This window comes from Sciurus vulgaris, assembly GCF_902686455.1.
Source record: "Sciurus vulgaris genome assembly, chromosome: 6".
In the NCBI taxonomy this organism is placed as follows: domain Eukaryota; kingdom Metazoa; phylum Chordata; class Mammalia; order Rodentia; family Sciuridae; genus Sciurus; species Sciurus vulgaris.
Genome location: NC_136466.1, coordinates 19991020 through 20011407, shown reverse-complemented (window position 1 = coordinate 20011407; position 20388 = coordinate 19991020). Strand labels below are relative to the sequence as shown.

The 20388-nt window shown below is 38.1% G+C and overlaps 1 protein-coding gene across 7 annotated transcripts in view; it reads right to left on the bottom strand.

The window, feature by feature from the left end:
- Positions 1-21: 21 nt before the first annotated feature.
- PWWP2A (PWWP domain containing 2A) overlaps positions 22-20388 on the bottom strand; it is a 35211-nt gene continuing 14844 nt past the window's right edge. The window contains exons 2-4 of one of the 7 annotated variants that reach the window (XM_079144972.1): positions 14445-15406; positions 4692-4811; positions 22-2273 (exon numbers count right to left, since the gene is read on the bottom strand). In XM_079144972.1, the coding sequence (XP_079001098.1) occupies positions 2260-2273; positions 4692-4811; positions 14445-15406 (1096 nt within the window). In that variant the 3' untranslated portion in view covers positions 22-2259. The other 6 variants (XM_079144968.1, XM_079144973.1, XM_079144971.1 and 3 more) reach the window with 6 other exon arrangements.

Genomic DNA, 20388 nt, shown 5'->3' with positions numbered 1-20388 from the left:
AAGTAAAAGTTTTTAAATAACTAAATTTAAAAAAATCAAAGATTTTATTGGATAAGTGTTACACAACATTCTTCAACATTTAACTCTGAGCATACTTAAGATGAGAAACAATTTTTGTCATTCAAGTCTACAAAACGAAATAGGCTTGTGAAGATTTGAAATACAGACAAAAGGTAGCATGAAGCAAAGCTTAAATATTAAGCAACTAAAGCAATATAAGTGATGTCACAACATGGTCTAGATTTTAAATACCACCAAGTTTCATTTTTTAAAAAATGAAAATCTAGTTTGTAACAAAACATCTTTGAGAATTCTTCATGAGAAAAAAATATTTAGATACTTAAAACTCGATCTCTCCCAATTCTTTTGCTTTATATTATTACTTCTTGGTCATTTCCATTACTCTACACAAAGAATCCTAAAGCTTAAAGTCCTCATTATACAATCCACACGTAATCCCACGAAGCCTTGGGAGTTACCTGGTTCTTGAAGTGAGCCTGAAAGTCACTGCTGGTGTTAGGTGTCTGAAGGAACAAGATGACCCTGCCATCGCCCTAGGCCATCTAGTGCAGGGTACCTGACAGGTTCTGTCATCTTTAGAATTTCCTGCTGCTATAGTTCCTGAGCTGACTTTTTCCAATTTGATGAGATATATAATGACTTCATAATACGGAATCTTCCAAAAAGATAATTTTAGGATGCAGTCAAAACTTTTAATTACTTGCAATGTCATTAGGATTTGTATCAAGCTGACAAGGCTCAAGACTGCCTGTCTTTTCTTCTTGAGTTGTAAAAACAAATCAGTCAGGTAAATTAAATATTCTAAAACTCTCACCTAGAACATTTTATCAATCCTGAGCATGTGGTTATTAGGAACTCCAAATCTATAAAGATCATGGAAAGTGAATACCTGAGCCAAGTGCTCGGTTACCTGTTACGTTGCTTCAAATGAATCTGTGAGTTGCTGGTTTTTTTTTTTGTTTTTTTTTTTTTGGCATTTTTTTCTTTTTTTTTTTTAATAAGTAATCAATATGGGATTATCTTTCTGGTTTAAAAAATAACTCAGTATTGCCACTAAAAAACTTGTTTTTTTTTTTTTTTATTAAAAGTACGGCACCATCAAATATAAAATGCCTTAAAAATGTACTAACAGGTCCATCTGGTTTTCTCATGTTTTCTCCATTCATTAAAAAAGAAAAATTAAGATTTTTCATAATATGTACTTAGCAAAGAAAAAAAAATTATGGTCTCTATTAAGAATTCATGTTCCATGCACAGAAAGTTCAGCTATCTTTATGGATCTGTTCCTTCCACTCATCCCCCAGGGCCACGTCCTACCTGGCACCTGTGAGGATTTCTTGCATTTAGATGGAGGGGCTCTCTGTGAAGAGGTCCACATCAAAATTCAGATGTTGTTACCTCTTCTGAACAAGACAAAATCAGTAAGGATAGATACAAGAATAAAATTTTTCCAGCTCAGTAAATTAAGAACTAGCTCTTGGAGTATACATTTTTACTCCAAGGTCAACACTAGACTATCCACTTGGAGTCAAATATGAAAGATAAGCATGTAGTTATGAAAATGTGCACAAAATGTTAAATACTAGTGGCAAATAAATACACCTTAATATGTTCTAACAAGCAAACATGTATTAAAGATAATACAGCCCTGCTTTATTAAAGAAAGAAATGATCCAAATTTGTTTGTGGAGTGGGGCACTTTGCCATCCCTCCAGCGGGATGTTAGATAATCTTTCCTCTTGTTTCCACTGGCACCCTGAAGGAGACATTAACCTTAGCACGAGACTATTGCTGTTTCATAAGAACCATTCTAGAAATGCCTTTGCTCATATCTGAACTGATTAACACACGCCTTGAAGCAAGCACAAAGTTTAAGAATGAAAAATCATTCAGCATTTCTGCATCATCCCATGCCTTTTGGGCTGTCCAGATTTTACTAAGAACTTCACATTCTAAGGAAGTGATTCTTCATACGTAAAATTCAAGAGAGTTCTTATGTGTATTCACATCACTTTCTCCTCATCTCATGCATAATTTATTGCAGTAGTTTTAGAAAATATTCCCTAATACCTTTTCTTCAGTTTAATATAATGTAAGTGCCCCTTTATAGACTGTTGGTTTAACCACTGCCTTAACATTTACTTCTTAGTGCAGCTTTAAAAATCTCCAATTTCATTCAGTCCTGATGCTCTGGTGTTCTCTGTCATTGTGGTACAGGTCCATGAAACCAGCAGCCTGCTAATGTCTTTGTGCTGAAATATAGTAAAGAGAAGGAAGAAAATGTAGTTAAGCACAGGTAAAAATATGAGAAAAAAAGAAGTCCTTGTTTAAATTAAGCCCTACATAGATTTATGGGATTTTTTTCTTTTAAATCAATTAAACTTGACCAAATTTTTTTTTTTTTTTGAGAAAACAACTTACTGCCATTCTAAACCAGCAGAAGCATTTGTTGTTATTTCTGAAGTATATCTGGCCAAATTCCAACACAAGTTAAATGTTGTCATCTTCACATAGTTATTCTGCACTTGAGTCTTTTTTTTTTTAAATACATGTTTATGAATATTTGCCTAATAACAGGAAAATTTTAACTTTGTTCTTTATGTTGACATTTCAAGGTAATAAGAAGTCAAGGTAGCTGGTGTACTGCAAGGAAACACCAGCCTTCTCTAGACAAGAGAGACTACAGTCTTAAGAAGCAAATTTATATACAGTACCAGGCTACTAAAAATCAGCAGAAGATCACCCTGTTTGTACATGTGCACACGGCAAATAATAGGGGAGTGGAAGGTGCCTCCCCAGAGGTAGACACAGCACATCAGAAGGCATCAAGAGTACCATTTTGATACTAGAAGACAATTCAGGTACACTGGTTAGAACACAGTGTCCCTTATTACACCAGCAAACCTGATTACCAACAAAGCCACACTTCACAATAGCTCCAACAAAAAGCAGGACTCCAAGCATATGTTTACAGAGAGCAAGGCTTATAAAAATCACTGCCAAGTAGCATGACCAATGCCCAACATTGCCAACCTCCTAATATCACACAGTAAGAATTCCACTGAAACCCTCTACAATCCCTGGGTATGTCTCTCAATTTGGGAGCACCAATAAAAGTTTGAACTACAGAAGAAGTGATCCATGGAAAGACACATGAGGGTTTTTGTTTGTTTGCTTGTGTCAAATGCATTTTTAAACCAGAGATATGGTATTTTGGTGGAATAATAATAGACAAAACAAACAGAATGCAAAAAAGGAAAAATGAAGAACTACCCCATTCTTCCCAATGTTTAACTTCTGAACAGTTCAAAGTAGGGGACTTCCTGTGGTTTAACACAACTCTTGGTTTCCTGTTAACTTCCCAGTGCTGCCATGCTTCATCTGCTTAGTGGATCAAGGCCTATAAGAAAAATTCCACAGGACATCCTATCATATTTCTTTATAAAAATGAAAAATGACTTGTAGCCGTAAATAATGCACACATCAATATGAAAGGTGGATGTAGTCCTTCTAAAGAAAAAGAATGATTAACACTATTTTTAAATTCCATATTGTTTTTACTTTCTAAAAGTAAGATATCCAGCTAATTGGATCATAATCCTAACAGATTTAGACTCACATAGAACTTCTGAGGGAAAAAAAAAGAGCCAATGCCACTTATGATTCCATTTCCTTCTTTTTATGAGTCTTAAAACCTGACTGATCTTAGTGAGGCCTCCTCGAGTTCAGTTAAGATCAGAGCAGGAAAGCCAAGGATTCCTATGAGAGGGGCGGAAAACCAATACCACTGTTCCCTCGAGATCACCATAAGGTAGCTTACCACCATATACAGGCGAGTCCAAAGTTCAGCCAGTCTCTGATCTAAAAGGTGCCCTTCTGAACCAGCTTGCAAATTATAGCTCATTTGTAACTATTTAGCTCTTCAGTAGCTGCAAAAATACCAGGGTAATAGCCCTGCCCCCTACCCCAGAAAGAAAGCTTAAATATTTCCTCCTTTTATTAAGAAAATAATGAAAGATCATAAATTCAAAAGGAACACAGCAACAACACAAAAATCCCTGAACTTTTCCTACCAAATGAGAGTTCAAAATAAGCCACAGGCGTCATCCAGGGAATCAATAAAAAATGAGCTTAAAGAAATATAACTACATTTCAGTATTATCTTTTTCCACCCCTGGAATTCCTGCCTTATAAACAACAACAGTTCTGAGATTAAATCACTGAGATTGTGTGTGTGTGTATACATATTTATACTTATGTATACAGGAAGACATAATGACTACTAGGAAGTTAATGAATACAAAAGTGACAAAGATTGAAATAGGGAAACAATAAAGAAACGCAGTATTTGATTTTCATGGATACGCAGTTATTTGATATAATTCTACAAAACAACTCCCAACTTCTACCGTCCTACAAGAAACTGCTCTCAATTACGGAAACTCACAGGAAGCTCTACTTCTTTATCACAGTAGGCAGAATCAATTGAATGTTATTTTCACTCATTAAAGCTATCGTCTACATGAAGTACATCCAGCTATCGAGGTCAATGAGAACTAAAGAGAAGGGACTAGTGAATTCTTTGAAGTCTAGCCTAATCTCCTCCAGGAATGATTAAGTGATGACATGATGCCCTCTTCACTTCGTGGCAGGGCTTCGAACAGACAGACCTGCCCGTCTCACTGTTAACTTCAATGCTCCCAGTCTGAATCCACAGTGGTCTGTCAGACACTGCAAGGGAGCAGCAGGACTCGTCACTGTCTGATGTAATAGCTGCCATTTGTTGAGACCTATGGTAGAAAAAACCAAGTTAACAAAAATAGAGCAGTCATTTGAGTTCTTTTTAATCTACTTTACCAAAAAAAATTTAAAAATAAGACCAAAATTCAGTTGAATTTTCATAATGAATTTATTCTGGACAAATTGCTGGCTTCACAGAATGCCAGCTGTGCAGACACACCAGCCTCGGCCAGGAGAGGGCACTCTCCAGCCCAAGTCCAAGCAGCAGCAAGATGCCAGGGGTCACCACTGTGCTGCCTCCAAGCAAACTTACAAACAAAACGGGAGGATTAACTCACATTTAATGTTCCTGGCCCCCCCCCCCAAAATTGCTATCTAACACTAGCCTATTGTGGGGGCAGTTCTGATCTTCTTGACCATAAATGAGGTCTGCAGTGCCCTCTCTAGTATCACGTCATTCACAAACTCAATGGCCCTGGTTCCAGAAGACCGACTGCCACCGTAAGCCCTTTTCTTTCCACCAGGATGACCACCCTTGCATACTATTCAGGACCTAATATCTACGCGGTGATAACTGGTTGAAATTGTAGTTATAATGAGTTAAAAATACTAAGAAAAATTCAAATGAAGGACTGGTATTTCAAGCTTGGTTTTAAACATATTTGCTTGTTTGCTTACCTCCTCTTCCCTAGCTTAAGTACAAATAAGAATCAAACCTGTCACTTCAGTGTACTCAATGGGGAGTCACTGATTTAGATAGTATTCAGTTCTTATAACATTATCTTTTAAGAATCTAAATCAGAAGCAATCGCATATTAAAAAAAACTTTAGAAGGGCTCTCTGACATTGAAAAGGAGAAATTCTTTTAAACATAATTACTTCTGAGTTCTAATCCAGATGAAGACAAATTTTAAATGAGGTTTAATAATGAGGTTATTTTACGTGGGAAAACTTAAATATACTATAACTATAACCCAGCAACAATCACACAAGAAAAAAGGAATCTGAAGGCACTACAGGACTTATCTTTGGAAACTCTCCCTAAGTAAAACTTGTTAGGTTCCAACAGTCATTCGAAAGAACCTGCTTTTCGATTCTACAGCAGGGAGCTACGGAGATACATCGAAGGATGAGCAAGCTCATCTTTTCCTGTACAGTTCCTCTCTGGCACGCCCCTGGAATGCCACATGAAATATCAACACACCAGCCCCCCCCACAGAGCTGGCCTGTGAGCCTCGTGCTGACATTTAACACGGTTCCCCTTCAGGGCTTCCAGGGTCTCAATGTTCTCTCTAGACATTCATCACCATTCAGGACATGCGTTAGGAAGAGCCAGGGAGCCCCAGCTGTGACGCAGTGAAAGGAGGGACACCCCCACGAAAGGCGGCCATTTCCTTGAAGTTCCTTATTTGGTCCTTTAAGAGAAAGCCTTAGTACCACAAAGGCACTACTCCTGGGAGGCAGCAGAGATCTAAAGGCACAAGTCAGAATCGGGTATCAACAGTTGGTCCCCCTTGTGGAGTGAAAGAAGGAAGTAGAAGAGGCCATGCTCTCAGTGCAAAGTCCAGAATTTAAAACTCAAGGATTAAGACTGTACCCATGTATCTACCTACTATTTCACTAAACGCTGGATGTGGATTTTCTTGATAGAATGTGATGCAACATGGAAAAGCCGGAAATGCCTACAGTATCTCGTTTTACAAGACATTCTGGTTTTCTAGCCTTAGTGCTGGTTTTCTAACCAGTTATTTTTCTAGATTTAGACAAACTGCACATAGTTCTCCCCAGCATACCAGGACTCACACCAAGATGTGCCACTCCCAGCCAAATTCCTCGCTAAAAACTAAACTGGGCAAAGTCCTCGGTTTGTAATCAACAGCATCTCAAAAATGAACCAGGGGTAAAAATGACCATCCTTTAGAAAACAGGGCCATGACACACAGATAGAGGCCTTGAAATGTCAAGTCTGTCCCTCTTAGAAAAGTTTCCTATTCAGTCCTACCAATAGTAATGCAGATTTTTTTGAATTAATGTCTACTGCTTATTGCTCACCAAAACATTAAAATAACAAAATGCCAAGGTCCCAAGGGAACACGGCATCTGTGCAAATCAGCAGGTTTATTTGAAAGCTGACAGGCACAGCTTTGTGGTTCTCACACCTTTGTCACTGCCAAGCTCCCTTGACAAGACCTTCGCGCTTGCAGCTCAGTTTTCTCACTGCCATGGGAAGAACTTGGGAGGTATGGTCATGGGAGTTGGTGACTAGTTGTCAGTACATGTCTTATTCATTCTTAAGTAGATGATCGTTCCTACTCATGCCAGGCCCGGTGTTTGCCACTGAGAGTGCAAAAGGGAGAGAGTACGTGTGTTACACACACGATGAGTCAGGAGTGGAAATATGCCCATGTGAGCTGAATATGAGTTTCCGTCATGGTCGTTCCCTGACCTCCAACCCAGCTACCCTCCTCAAATGCCAGTTAAAATAAGTGAGTTCATGCTACTTCTAGAAAGCTGGGAATAATCTTACTATGATGACTGGAATAATCATACTGATTACTGAAACCTAACATTTTTTCATTTAAAATGAATGTCACAAGACAGTTATCAAAACCCATCAGAATGAATTTCTCTGCCACAAACACAAAGGTGGTGGTAACGATACCAAGTATTTATACAGGTCTTATGCCGGGCACTTTTCTAGTGCTTTAAATATCTAAATTCTCACCATTGCCTTATGAAGAGGTACTACTATTATTCTCCCACTTCACAGATGATGACACTGAAGTAACCTGCCTAACTTGTCAAGCCCTGAACCTAGGCTATCAGGCTCAGGAGCTTGTACTTTCAACCACGTGCCTAAAAAGTAAAAGAGATGCTTCTTCGCGCAATAAAAACCTGCTACCACATGCTGGTGATGCACAACTGATAATGCTCCAGCCCACCTGCATCGATGGCCAGGTGGATACTCATAAGTACCCACTTTTATCTATTATAGTCAACTGGATGACACTCTCATATTTCTACAGAAACACTCTCCTCAGGCAACCAAAAACTTCCGTTATATTTTACCTGTGGGAAAAACTATACTTCTTGGGTTTTCAAATTTTTAAGTGAGTCTCTGTGCTGAGAGAACTGAGCATGAGACATCGAGTGTAACAAAATTATGTTAAATAGATAAAAAAAAGACATCTTTGCTAAAACTTGCTATGAATTATTAAAAATTACAAGGTTTTTTATTTTCAAGAAAAAAGGGGAAAAGTGTGATCACTTCAGCTATGAAGTGCTTGGTTTTGCTTTTTGATACTGATACCAATATATAATGACAATGACTTGGTTTCTGGTTAAAACTCAGATTTCTAAGCCATAGAGAGGCAACTGTCACATTCTTATGATACGAGGAAAATCCTACATTTAAATGACAACTGTTTTCAACTTTTTATTTAAACGAGAACTTACCAAACAATTGGGAATTTGAAGAAAAATATTTAATTCATGTTTAAACTAAGTTTTAAGAATCGTGTTTTCAACACCAAAGCTTTATGAAACTGTTTTACAAAGAAAACTTGAACTCAGTTAAAGACCCATTAAGTTAGACAACATCCATTTCAGCCACCTAAATTTTTCAGCTGAAACTGACTCAGAAATTCAGTATTTTGATGATTGATTGACTTATGAGCCTACAACATCTCTTCTTTTCACCTCCCCACAGAGGAATGCTGCAATCTATATGAAAAATTAAAATGCAGAAATTAGTTTTTCAGGAATTAAAAGCATTAAAATTTGACTTAGTCCATCCCAAACTCGTTTTCAAAATGCAATGTAAAAATTAATTCAGTATTTCCTACCAAAGTGTGGTACAAAAGATGATCGTAGAACTTTATTAAAGTTATACATGTTAGGTATGTCAAAGCATATTTGTTTTCTATTAACTACTCACATACAAAGGGGGAGAGTGAATGAATCAAAGAAAATAGTACATAGATGATGAAAATATGACAAAAAGCATGATGGTATGTAAATAACTTAAGTGTGGGCTAATAATCTAATTTTATTACTAAAATAATAACTTGTTTCCATGTTCATAAATATTGTTCAAAAACTGTCCTTATTACTTGAAGGGGATAGTTTTAACTAAAACCTACTCTCGATAGGCAGATGCAGTCACATTTAATTCACCTAGAAATTTTACCAACAGGCACTTCTCGTTCTTGAAAACGGGGCACCATTAGCACTGTGGGCAGCATTTCCTGTATAGGGCTGCAAGTGGGTTAGGAACGAATCCTGGAAAGCTGGCACTACCAGTAGCATAATCCAGTTACAGCGCTGACCACCCCCCCAAAAAAGGGGTGGGTCCTATGACATAATTTCCAACGCCTTCTAGAACAATACCACTGCAAATTTAAAGATTCTATCAAAAGCTTACACATGGTGGCACATGCCTGTGATCCCAGCTACTTGGGAGGATGAAGCAGAAGGATCATTAAGTTCAAGGCCAGCCTGGGCAACAGTGAAACCCTGTCACAAAATAAAAAAATAAAAAGGGCTAAGGATGTACCTCAGTTGTAGAGTGCCCCCTGGGTTCAATCCCCAGTACCAAAAGAAAAACAAGAACGACAAAAAGCCAACAGATTACTGATGGACACTGTGATGGTGGCACAGGTGAATATATGTAATACCATGACACTGTACAAATAAACTTGATTTTAAGATGGTAAAGTTCAGGTTATGCCTATTTAAGCACAATTTTTTAAATACCACAAAAACTGCAATGCTTTATTGAAAGAAAAGATTATTTCTACTTGATCCCACAAGGAAAATCCTGTTTGGATCTATAAATGTTAAGTCTTGGCTGGGGGTGTAGCCCAGGATAAGACCATGGGTTCCATACCCAGCACTGCAAAACGTAAAATAATAATATTGTTTCTTACTTGAGTGAAAATTAAACAAAGAATCATTTCTCTTCTGATCTTAGTGTCAGTTATTCATGGTCTAAAGATACCAAGACACCTTGCAAAACTAAAATATAAATCATCTACATCACTCTGACTTTAAACTTCCTATTTCTTATTCAGAATAACACAACAGAAATGCAAACTGCAAATGCTTCCACTTTTCAATTCCATGCAAGCTTAAAGAAGGAACACAGTTAAAAGTACATAAAAACAGACTATGAAGAGCCTCGTAACTTAGAACCAGGTAAAATCAATGCAGTCTAGTTGTTTTCCTTTCTCCTGGTAGCTGGCATGGCCTCCGCCTAGCTTTGAGTTCCTGTAGCAGGCATTTTTATTAGAGATTGTCTTAATAGCTATAATATCAGTACAATCCCAAAGCAAAAAGCAAAAACTGAATTTCTCCCAACTTAGAAAATGGGTCTTCATTCAGTCATATTCCCTATTGGGGGCCATCACTGGACATAAATCCTTGAGTTAAAATATTACTAACTTTTCTAGACATTTGCCAATCAGCTACAAGTAAGAACAAATGTGAACCAACACAGCACAAATCATAGAATGTTCACAACTTAAATGGGAAAATCTAATTTTAAACCAAATTACAGATTTCTTTATTTCCAATTTCCAACTCAGTTATTCAATAGGAAGGCAAACTGGCCATCTTGCAATCTTCAAGTGTGTATGTTTCAACATACTCAATTTCAGAATGGTATACCCTCTGTGTATAGGGGTTCAGTTTCTCTTTTTCCTTGTGGTACTGGGTCCAGGATGCTACATGTTTCTTCAAATGCTGCGTAAGTGCTTTACCAATGCGTGACATCTCTAGCCCTTTTCACAACAGGGTCTCACTAAATTGCCTAGGCTGGCCTCAAAACTTGTAATCCTACTTCACCCTTCCAAGCGGCTGGAATAACAGCATGCAGCACCACACCCAGCTGAAATTCAATTTGAGTTTGTAATTTAGAAACTCAAACCGACAAATATATATTTAGTTGATTTTAATATGGCCCCATGTTCTTTGCCTACAGTGTCTTCATTCCTACATTCCTGTCCATTCTACTTAGTACTGATCTATAATTACTATCTACTTAGAAATTTTTCCCATCAAAATCACCTAAGGACACTACAGACTAGTGAATCCTAGTGGCCCCAGCTACCTGCCATCTTTTAGGTCTCTGGTTCCACATCTGTAAATGAGAGTTGAGTAGATGTCCCTTCAAAATGACCAGGAAGTTTTCTGGTCTATAAGTTCCAGAAAAAGAAAAAGAAAAAAAAATACTCCAATGCTTCCAATTTCTGATGATGATTTCTTAGTTTTCACAGATCTAATTTCACTGTTTCAGCCCTTGCTTATCCTTTGTTTTGGCCACTTCTCTTAGACACCAGAAACTTGGTGTAACCCTAGTTTTTTCTCTATTCAAAGGGGAAAAATACCCAGTTGAATTATCTCCATTAAAAAAAAAGCACCTTTTAGCACTTCTAAGAGAAATGTAAAAATGGCTCCAATTATTCGATTCAACTCTATCTCTGCAATAGATACTGGTTGGATTCATCTGAGAAATTTCTATTTGAATGGAACACTTTTTAATAGATGGCTATTGGATTATTAGTGTTTAGAGTGTGCATTTTAAGATTACAGGAATTCTCTAAAACTCGCCCCTTCCTACTGAAACTTCAAGTGAAATAAACCAGACTGCAAATGTAAATGGAGGGATTATTTGACATAATTAGATCATGTAAATTTGTGATTATGCCTCAAGGATATTAACTACAAAAGTGAATGTTAGTTTTGTACTCTACAATCATGATTTTTTCATCTCTTTCCCTATGGCTTCTGAAACAAACCAAATATGGTTTATACCACAAAAGCATATTTGTCAAAGCACGTGATTGTATTAGCAATATCCACTTTCCAAATCGCTATTATGATAAAACTCACCCAGCTCATCATACAAAGCCTTAAGATACATATTTTAGGTGACTTGCTTAAATGTCTTTATATTCAAACGTTTAAAAATACCTGAACGAACAAGTTCAATAATCTGAAACAGATACTCAGAAAATATTTAAAGATACTTCTTATGACCTTTCCGTCACACTGTGAACTTCCTTCAACCTGTTATGATAAAAAAAATTCCTATAGAACTTGTTTCTGTTTGCAGGAAAGAATATGGTTTTTAAAGTGAAACATCTTTTTTTTAATTGTGTGTTTATTATAATCAAAAAGCATTGACTAAGTCCCCAAAAGAAATTCTACTTGCTTTTGCAGAAATTGGTACTTAATCAAAGATGTTCATAACCTTAAGGAAGCTGACAGAAGACTATGGATTTCCAATCTCCATTAATCTTCATTATTAATTTCATAGTAACTAATACATTTCAAACTGGATTATTTAAAATACACCAAAAAAATGCCCTTTTAAAGGTTCAAGTTTACAAAAATGTTGAATTGAAATTATATCAAATATAAAATTTATACACAAAAAGTTTGGAAGCAACTTTTAAAATGTTGGGATAAACTTGCCGTCACAGGCAATCAGGTATATTTTTCACTAACAGTACAAAGGTAAAACTGGAAAATAAGAAATCAAATCTCAGGGACAGATGGACCATTTAGAAAAACAGCAAGCTAATTAAGTTACCAAAAAGCAGTGACACCTGAGGCAGAAGATCAAACAGAAAAGAAACTGGGTCTAATTCCCCAAATGTAAGGAAAATGAAACACGTGGTGAAACATTAAGGCTAAAAAGGAAAAAATTAAAACCTACACATTTATGAGACTTGGTGGGAGGGGAGTCTAAGTCTAGAAGCACATCAGACCTCCAGACTACAAAACCTCACTTTAAGAGTATACTGCTTCACCTCTTATCTGAATTTCACCTATTCTCAGACAATGTATTCCCTGGTAGGGCAAACAGCAAACTAAACGTTGGATTTTCATCTTTGCTAAACACTAACACAAAGAATAATTTTCTACCATTTTGAAATATTTCAAAGCTTTTTGAGAAACACACACAAATAATTTGGATTTAGTCGATTTTATTTACAGCTTTTTTTGTTTTGTTCGTTTTTCTTTTTTTCTTTTTTTTCTTTTTTTTTTTTTTTACATTTCAGAGCATTACACAATTACATTTTCTCATTTTCTGACCTGCAAACAGATACCTTAAATGGAAAATTTTTTTTCATTATCAAATTAGATACATCCAAAATGCAACAATTACACATTTGACAATTAATTCACAAAGTGTAATTTACTGGGTTGTATCCTAAGAATTTAGGAACAGCCAGTCAGAAGAAATCTGACCAAATTTAGCAATCAACTATTTACATATCCAAAACCAAACCTATCTAAGCTCCCGAACCAGAAGCTTGAAGTCTGTTACATCCCCGCTGCACAAAGAATGACGATTCAAACCTGTCCAGTCTTGACAGTTTTAATCCCAAACGCTGGGCTATTTCCCCAGCATGTCACTGAATAGCAAGCATTCAGTTTGTCAAACACCCAAACTTTTACACCATTACGAGCATAGAAAGGCTAACTGTTTCTTAGTTTAAAAAAAAAAAAAAAAAAGTAGTCATTAAATATCCACAATGTTCCCCCAGCTCACCAGCCCTTACTAAAATCCCAAATACGCAACCTATGTCACATAGTGACAGGCAATATTATATATATGTGAGGATATATATATACAGTAATAGTACAAACAGCAATTAACAGTCCCTGCAAAAATTCAGTTTCAGTTGAGGCTATGGCTTCTATGCCTTGGGATGGTTTTAGATTTCAAAATTGGAAAATACTGCTAAAATCTCACTTCCTGAAGACAAAATTTGATTGCATGTTCAGTTTAAGCTTCTCAGTTTAAAAATGGCTATAAGGTAGTATAAAAAGTCAGCCAACTGAGTGCAATTTTTCTCTCCAATTTGGCCAAGCTATTTTGTAGAAATTATTCCTAATTAGACTAGAAAATCTGTGGTGCCTTCCAAGGGTTCTTGCCTACCTTACTGTCCATGTTCACGTTTCAAACTGTGTCAACAGAGCCCGCACTTCAGGGGTCAGCTGCTTGGCAGCCTTGGCCGCCTCTGTGATAGCCTTGCGATACAGGCCCTTTCTCTTCTTATTAAAGCGTGTCTGGAAGTTTTCTAAAAAGGGGGAGAGTTGCGAAAGAGCAAGGAAAGATGTTGTTGGAGACCCGAACCATGAAATACGGGCCTCCTGTCGGACTAAAAGGCCGTTATCTTTCCGGCTCACAGTTATAGTAAGAATACGGGCTGGCCACCAAGGGAAGCCATATATCTTGGCCCAAACAATGTCCCCTACGCATATGGTCCTGCCATCTGGTGTGACGCATTTAGAGACGTTTTTGGAAAAGATTTTCATTTTCAAGGAATTACTGAGCTTTTTCTCTTCCTTTGAAGAGGAGGAAGTGGAGGAGGTGGAAGGTGCATGCATACTGCCTGGAGGAAAATCAAAGCTTTCAGAAGAGCTACACTCAGAGTTGGAGGATTTCAAATCATCTGTGCTCTCAATGCTACACACTGAAGCACTGGAAGAGTCAGATTTCTTTTGATTTAGGGTCATGTAAACAGAGATATTGCTTTTGCTGCCCTTTTTGCCCAATGTCTGTGGTTCATCCTGCTCACCAGGTACAGGCACTTCACTTGTGTCCTGAACCCCACTGCTGGCCTCTTCGGGGCCTTTTGAGGGACTCTGATTTTCTGAAGGGGCCTCACCTGCTGAGCGGGTGGAGGTGCAGCGGGACTGGGGCTTGGGTGCCATCTTGCCACTCCGCATTTTCTCGAGTCCCGTCTTCAGGGAAGAGTCATTCTCTTCGTTCCTGTACCGCTGCGGTTTTAACCGCACCCGGGGCGGGAGGGACCCTGAGCTAGGATTCTGGTAGCGCCGGGTGAAGTGGACTTTCGAATGTGCGTTTTTGGAAGTCGAGGTCTCGCTTTGCTTCTTCTGTGCCTTCTCTTTGGCGATTTTCAGGACCTCCCGGGCTTTCGCGTGGTCCATGTTCTTGCTCTGGAGCACCTTCTTCGTACCCAGCTGAGCCTTGGACGCGTTCGCCTGCGCGGAGACTCGGACCACGCGGCCTCTGCTGTGCGCCATGCTCGGGACCTTCACCACGGCATTTCTCCTCTGGCTTTCGTTTTGGCTTTTCCCATCCACTTTATGGTCAGTTTTCAGTTTTTTGTTCACAGTAGCTACACTTTCATTTCTCCGTTTTTTATCTTCATATTTAGAAGAGTCACTTGCACTACTACCTTTTCTAATTTCCTTTTTTTCAGCAACAACACTGTTTTTACACTTGTCGCAGAGGACTTGTCTGGGTCGCAGCTTAATAGCATTCATTATTGAAGTGGGTTCTTCCCGGTACATTTTTCGTTTGGGTCGCTTAATTTTCCGAGGAGGTGGCTGAGGTATTGATTGGTTATATGTGTCCCTGATGAACAAAGGGGGAGGATAAGGTGCTCCTTCATGGAAGAGAGGTGGAGGTTTGGAAGTCCACAGGCTTTCAGCCAAGCCCAGCTCAGGAGGCGGGACGGAAGGGTCACTGGGAACAGCACCATTCACTTCACCCTTGACTTCTGTCCCTTCTTGGAATGTATTACTTTGGAGCTGCCTGGCTTCCGGTTTGTCCTTATATTCCCTTTTAGGAAATACTGTCACAGGGATCCCATGGGGCCCAAACCTTTGAAAGAAAGAAAGAAAAAAACGAGCCAGTAAGTTGATACTTATAATTCAAGATCTTAAATGTAAACAGCATTTCATGTTTATTCATGACTATCCCTTATAACTATTTCAAATTGAAACAAAACAAAACGAAAAATCTACTGACTACTCCCCTCCCACCCTAAAAGCCTCAATTTCTTTGGTCCTACATTTTAGGTAAAAACAGAAATACTCCAGATGGTTGCCCTAAGCAACACCAGAATAGCTGACTTCACTTAAAATGGACCTTTCCAGTGTCAAATTAAAAAGGATGTTCTATCAGACAACTCAATATCCAAAATCACAGGATATATTCACTGAACTATGTACGACATCTTCAGTGAACAACCAGGACTTTGCAACATACATGTATCTTCCTCTGGTTAACAGTTTTCGAAAGCTTTACACAGTAAATTCATTCTTAACTACCCAAAAATATTTAAGAATTAAAATCCAGTTTCACCTTTATTGGCAAATCACCGAAAAGTCCAAAAAAAAAAAAAAAAAAAAAAAAAAAAGTTGCTCCTTTATTCTTGTATCCTAACTCTTAAGCCTCCCATTCCAACCCCCCAAAACACAAAACTACCAAGAACTCAAATACTCAAAGGAATTCCAAAGCAGATAGGTACAGAGCTGTGTGGCTTTCGAGTTTTTAAAATCATATTCTGGCAGATATTTTCGAGTTGTAACCTAATATAAGATCATTTATGTATGTATACATGCATAAATATACATATTTAGGGAAAAGTTTCAGCAAATACTGACACTTATGTGATACATAACGATGGGTTTGTTTTTTTTTTTCCGCTCTGGTCTATTTCATTTGTATTAGCACGAGTTAGACCCATTAAATTCATTTTAAAACTCTTATGAATCCAGACACCCAGTTTTCTTTTTTTAAAAAAAATTTTATTTTTTATTTTTTTTTTTAGCTGTAGATAGACACAATACCTTTATTTTATTTAATTATTTTTCTGTGGTGCTGAAGATCGAACCCAGTGCCTCACATGTGCTAGCCAAGTGCTCTACCACTGAGCTACAACCCCAGCCCCCAGACACTCAATTTTCAAAGCAGTAGTCCAGAATACAAAATCTTCAAAATGATCAGCTTCAGATAAAACAGGGGTCAATAACTTTGCTTCTCACATAGACCGAGAAGTAGCTGGTTTAATTTGCCTAGGCTCAATGTCAAGAACCTGACCTTTAAACTTGTTATATACTTTAGTTGCCTTCACCTAAAAGTCACATCACACCTTCAAGAATTTTAGCATATATGTTAACATGTTAATTTGAGCACTGATTGAATCCAACAGTATCTAACAATACAATTCTAATGCCAGTCCTATAAGGCAAAGGTGCTTAGATTGGCTTCAGGTAGTGAGTTAGAACCCCTCAAACTAGACGCAAATGTTGTACATGTCTGTTTTTCTGAAGTCTGGCACTCAGAATCTTAAAAAAATGTTCTCATGCTCCCAGAAAGGTTCTGAAAATCTTTGCTGAGAACAAATTCCTGAGATTGGGTAACACAACTAGGGCAGAGATTTAAAAAGAGCCAACACAGAGCAGGTATCCGATTTTAATACCTAAATACTTTTCTTCTTAAAGTCTTCAGAAGACACTTGGCTACCACAAACCAACAAATTAACAGCAAGTACTTACAAACCATAAAGAAAAAGGAAAGCATTTTTTTCCCCTATAGTATGACAAGTGTGGGTCCGCGCTAGTTCCAAAGGAAAGGCACTCTCCTCACTGTATTTGATTCTGTAGAAAGTTGCTTTTTATTCCAGCAATAACATCTGAAAACTGCTTGCTTCCTGACTTATTGAGTAGTTCACCTTTTCTATATACAGATGTGCTTATATATTTTTTTTAAATGACAGTACAGATAATAGGCGTGCTGTGCACACCTGTAATCCCAGGGACTCAGGAGGCTGAGACAGGAGGAACGAAAGTTAAAAGCTAGCCTGGACAATTCAGCAAGACCCTATTTCAAAATAACAAAGGAGTGAGGATGTAGCTCAGTGGTAATAGTACCTCTTGGTTCAATTTCCAGGATCAAAAAAAAATGGATTCAAGGTCAATAAATGTTAGCCATTTTTCTTAGCCAAAATTTACTTCATTTAATTTTATATTATAACAGTAGAGTTTAGGACCCTCCTCATATGCCCCCCACCCACCCATACTGAGGATTGAACCTAGTGGCACTGTGCCACCAGGATTTATCCCCAGCCCTTTTAAAAATCAATTGATTTACTTATTTGTGATCACAATTTCAAGTTGCCCAGGCTTGCCTCAAGCTTCTGATCCTCCTGCCTTAGTGTCCCTAGCAGGATTATAAAAATATGCCCCTTCCTCATGTCTTGAAGTTATACTCTCAACGTGGGGGATGAAGGTGAAGCTTCGGTGGTACAGCTCTTGTCTAGCACGTACAAGGCCCTGAGTTTAATCCTCAGCACTACAAAAGAATAAGTAAAAATTTGTAAAGAAATATATACACACTCAATGTGAGCATGACTCCAACCAATTACTTTAAAGTTGGTTACATCAAGAAAGCCAAAAGCTGGGCATGGTGGTGCACACTTGTAATTCCAGCAACTCGAGGATGAGGTAGGAGGATCACAAATTCAAAGTCAGCCTCAGCAACTTAGCAAGGCTCTAAGCAACTTAGCGAGACTCTGTCTCAAAAAATAAAAAGGGGGGTGGGAGGGGTGGGGGGAAGGGAAAAAAATAACAGAATGAATCAAACAACATTACTCTATGTAAATTTATGATTACACAAATGGTATGCCTTTACGCCATGTACAAACAGAGAAACAACATGTATCCCATTTGTTTACAATAAAAAAAGACAAAAAAAATAAATTTGCAAATCAGAAAAAATAAATAAATAAATAAAATGCCTAGACACTGAAAGTGAAAAAAAATAAAAAATAAAAAAAAATAAAAAGGGCTCAGTGGTTAAGCACCCCTGGGTTCAATCCCAGGTACAAAAAAAGAAAAGAAAAGAAAGTCATGGAATCTGATTTATTTATTCTATGGAATTCAACAGGAACATTAATAGTTCTCACCTGGGTTAGTTTTCTCTTTGCCATTCCTCCATAAGCATATATAATACTCAAACATTAAGGGTTTTGTTTTAGGTTTGGTTTTGTATGCAGGGCTAGAGACTGAACCCAGGTACTCACACATGAGCATTGTACCACTGAGCTAAACCCTCAGGCCTCATAGTGTTTCTAATAATAGAGGGAAGCACTTAATTATGTAATTATGAATGGAAATAAGAGGCCACTAAAAAGAAAAAAGAAGGACCCAAACTTACCAGTAACTCTGGATAGTGAATAACTAGCAAAGCAGGAAAGTATTTTTAAATAATAATAAAAGGTCCCAAAAAGACCAGAAAAGAGAAAAAGGTAGAATCACATATCATCACTGCATCTCAGTGATCATGAGCAATCAGGCTGCCAACCTCTGTGGATAGCACTGCCAGAGCAGTGTTACCAAAGTGAGGATGGAGACACTGGCTGTGATATCAATTCAAGGGTCATGCTATAATAAAAATAAAATCAGCATTTAAGAACAGCAAGAGTAAAGTCTGTTAACTGCAGTGAATGTTTTCGTGTGCATACACACACACACAGACATAAATTTTATCAGTCACTGTGCTCCAAAGTTTGAAAGTCAGAGGGCCTATGATTCAGCTACTCTGGAGACTGAGGCAGAAGGATTGAACGTTTGAGGCCAGCTTGGATAGTTTAGCAAGACCCTGTCTCACAAATAAAAATGAAAAGAAATGGAAAAGGCTGGGGACGCAGCTTAGTGACAAGAGTACTTGCCAAGCACGCATGAGGCCCTGGATTTAATGCCTGCTACCACTAAACAAAGTTTAAAAACCACTAACCAGTCAGCATGGTGGTGCAGGCCTATAATCCAAGCAGCTTGGGAGGCTGAGGCAGGAGGATCACAAATTCAAAGCCAGCCTCAGCAACTTAGTGAGGCACTAAGCAACTCAGCGAGACCCTGTCTCTAAATAAAATATAAGAAAGGGCTGGAATATGGCTCAGTGGCTAAACCGCCGAGTTCAATCCCCAGTGCAGCATACTAATGGAGTAGTGACTTATTATATTCCTTACCCATTCTCAGTCTTCTTTAACTACTACCCAAAAATTCTGGGCTGGAGGTAAAGTTCAGTGGTAAAGTGCACTTAGCTCATGAAAGCTCCTAGGTTCGCACAATCCCCAGAACCAAAAATAATAATAATAATTCTAGCTGGTAATCCCAGCTTCTGTGGGCAGGGCTGAAGTTGGGAGGATCAAAAATTCAAGAGCAGCCTGGGCAACTTAGCAAGACCTTGTCCCAAATTTTAAAAAGGGTTAGGGATGCATTCAGTGATAGAGCACTTGCATAATGGGAGTAAGGCCCTGGGTCTGATCCTACGCACTGCAAAAAAAATTAAAATGATTTATGGGGAAGACTAGGTGAAGGTGCAAGAGACCTCTCTACCCTACAGTCACAACTTCTTTGAATCTGTAATTAATTAAAATAACATTGTTGTTTTTCCTTTTGATTTTGTTTTTGGGTACTTGGGATCTAACCTAGGAGTGCTTTACTACTAAGCTACCTGCCCATCCCCAGCGCTTTTCATTTTTCATTTTGAGACACAGTCCCATTAAGTTGCTGAGGCTAGCCTCAAACTTGCAATCCTCCTGTCTCAGCCTCCCAAGTCACTGGGATTACAGGCATGGGCAATCAAGCCCAGCTAAAATACAGTTTTTAAAAATAGTTGTCTTCTAGCCAGGTGTGGTGGTACACATCTGTAATTCCGGGTACTCAGTAGACCGCAGCAGGAAGATGACAAGTTTGAAGCCAGCCTGGACAACTTAGTGAGGGAGACCCTGTCTCAAAATAAAAAATGTTCCCAGTGGGCTGGGAACGCATCTCAAGTGTAGCACTGGGCTGGGGATG